We start from the raw sequence: 698 nt of genomic DNA, 5'->3' as shown, positions 1-698 counted from the left end.
CGCCTCCCTCAAAGGTTGCTGCTGCTGCCTCTTTCTCCTCCTCATCTTCCTCGCCCTCCTCGCCGTCGCCATTGCCCTCGTCATCGTTCTCGCCGTCCGCCCCAAGAAGCCCCAGTTCGATCTCCAGCGCGTCGGCGTCGAGTATCTTCTGGTCGCGCCGACCGATTCATCCGGCGACGGGGTTACCTCGTACTCATCGTCTCCGGCGGCGTACCTTTCGCTGAACACCACGCTGCTGTTTACCGCAGTGAATCCGAACAAGGTCGGGATAAAGTACGGCGCGGCGGATTTGTACGTTCTGTACCGCGGCGTGCCGCTTGGGATCGCCGTCGTGCCTGGCTTTGAGCAGCCGGAGCACAGCACGCGGCTGGTCGAGTCGAGAGTGAGCGTGAGCCGATTCAATGTGCTGCAATCTGATGCGGTGAATCTTGTCCGCGACGCCGCCGTGAATGATCGCGTCGAGTTACGGATCACCGGCGATGTTGGTGCCAAGATCCGCCTGCTCGGGTTTACTTCACCTAGGGTTCAGGTAGGTGTTCGCCAGGCTTTCTCTATCATGCACCGCTACTTGCTATCCTACACATTTTTATTTTCTAATTAAGAGTAATGCTACCCTCTCTAAATAATTTCACTATTTTGTTTATTTATTTATAATTAATTTTGCCTATTTTTATTTGAGTTAAAAAACTTAAAAGTCT

General features: G+C 53.3%; 1 protein-coding gene across 1 annotated transcript; it reads left to right on the top strand.

Annotated features, from left to right (window-relative positions):
• Positions 1–4: 4 nt before the first annotated feature.
• Positions 5–531, top strand: LOC110110956 (the record flags this gene model as incomplete). Its single annotated transcript, XM_020842618.1, is given in 1 exon segment — positions 5–531. A coding segment is annotated over 1 exon segment (527 nt), but the record flags the coding sequence as incomplete, so codon positions are not given.
• Between the last annotated feature and the right edge of the window lie 167 nt (positions 532–698).

The sequence above is a fragment of the Dendrobium catenatum genome, unplaced genomic scaffold (assembly GCF_001605985.2).
Source record: "Dendrobium catenatum unplaced genomic scaffold, ASM160598v2 original_scaffold_172640, whole genome shotgun sequence".
In the NCBI taxonomy this organism is placed as follows: Eukaryota; Viridiplantae; Streptophyta; class Magnoliopsida; order Asparagales; family Orchidaceae; genus Dendrobium; species Dendrobium catenatum.
Note: the sequence above shows the minus strand (reverse complement) of the source record. Positions and strands in the feature narration are given on the sequence as shown.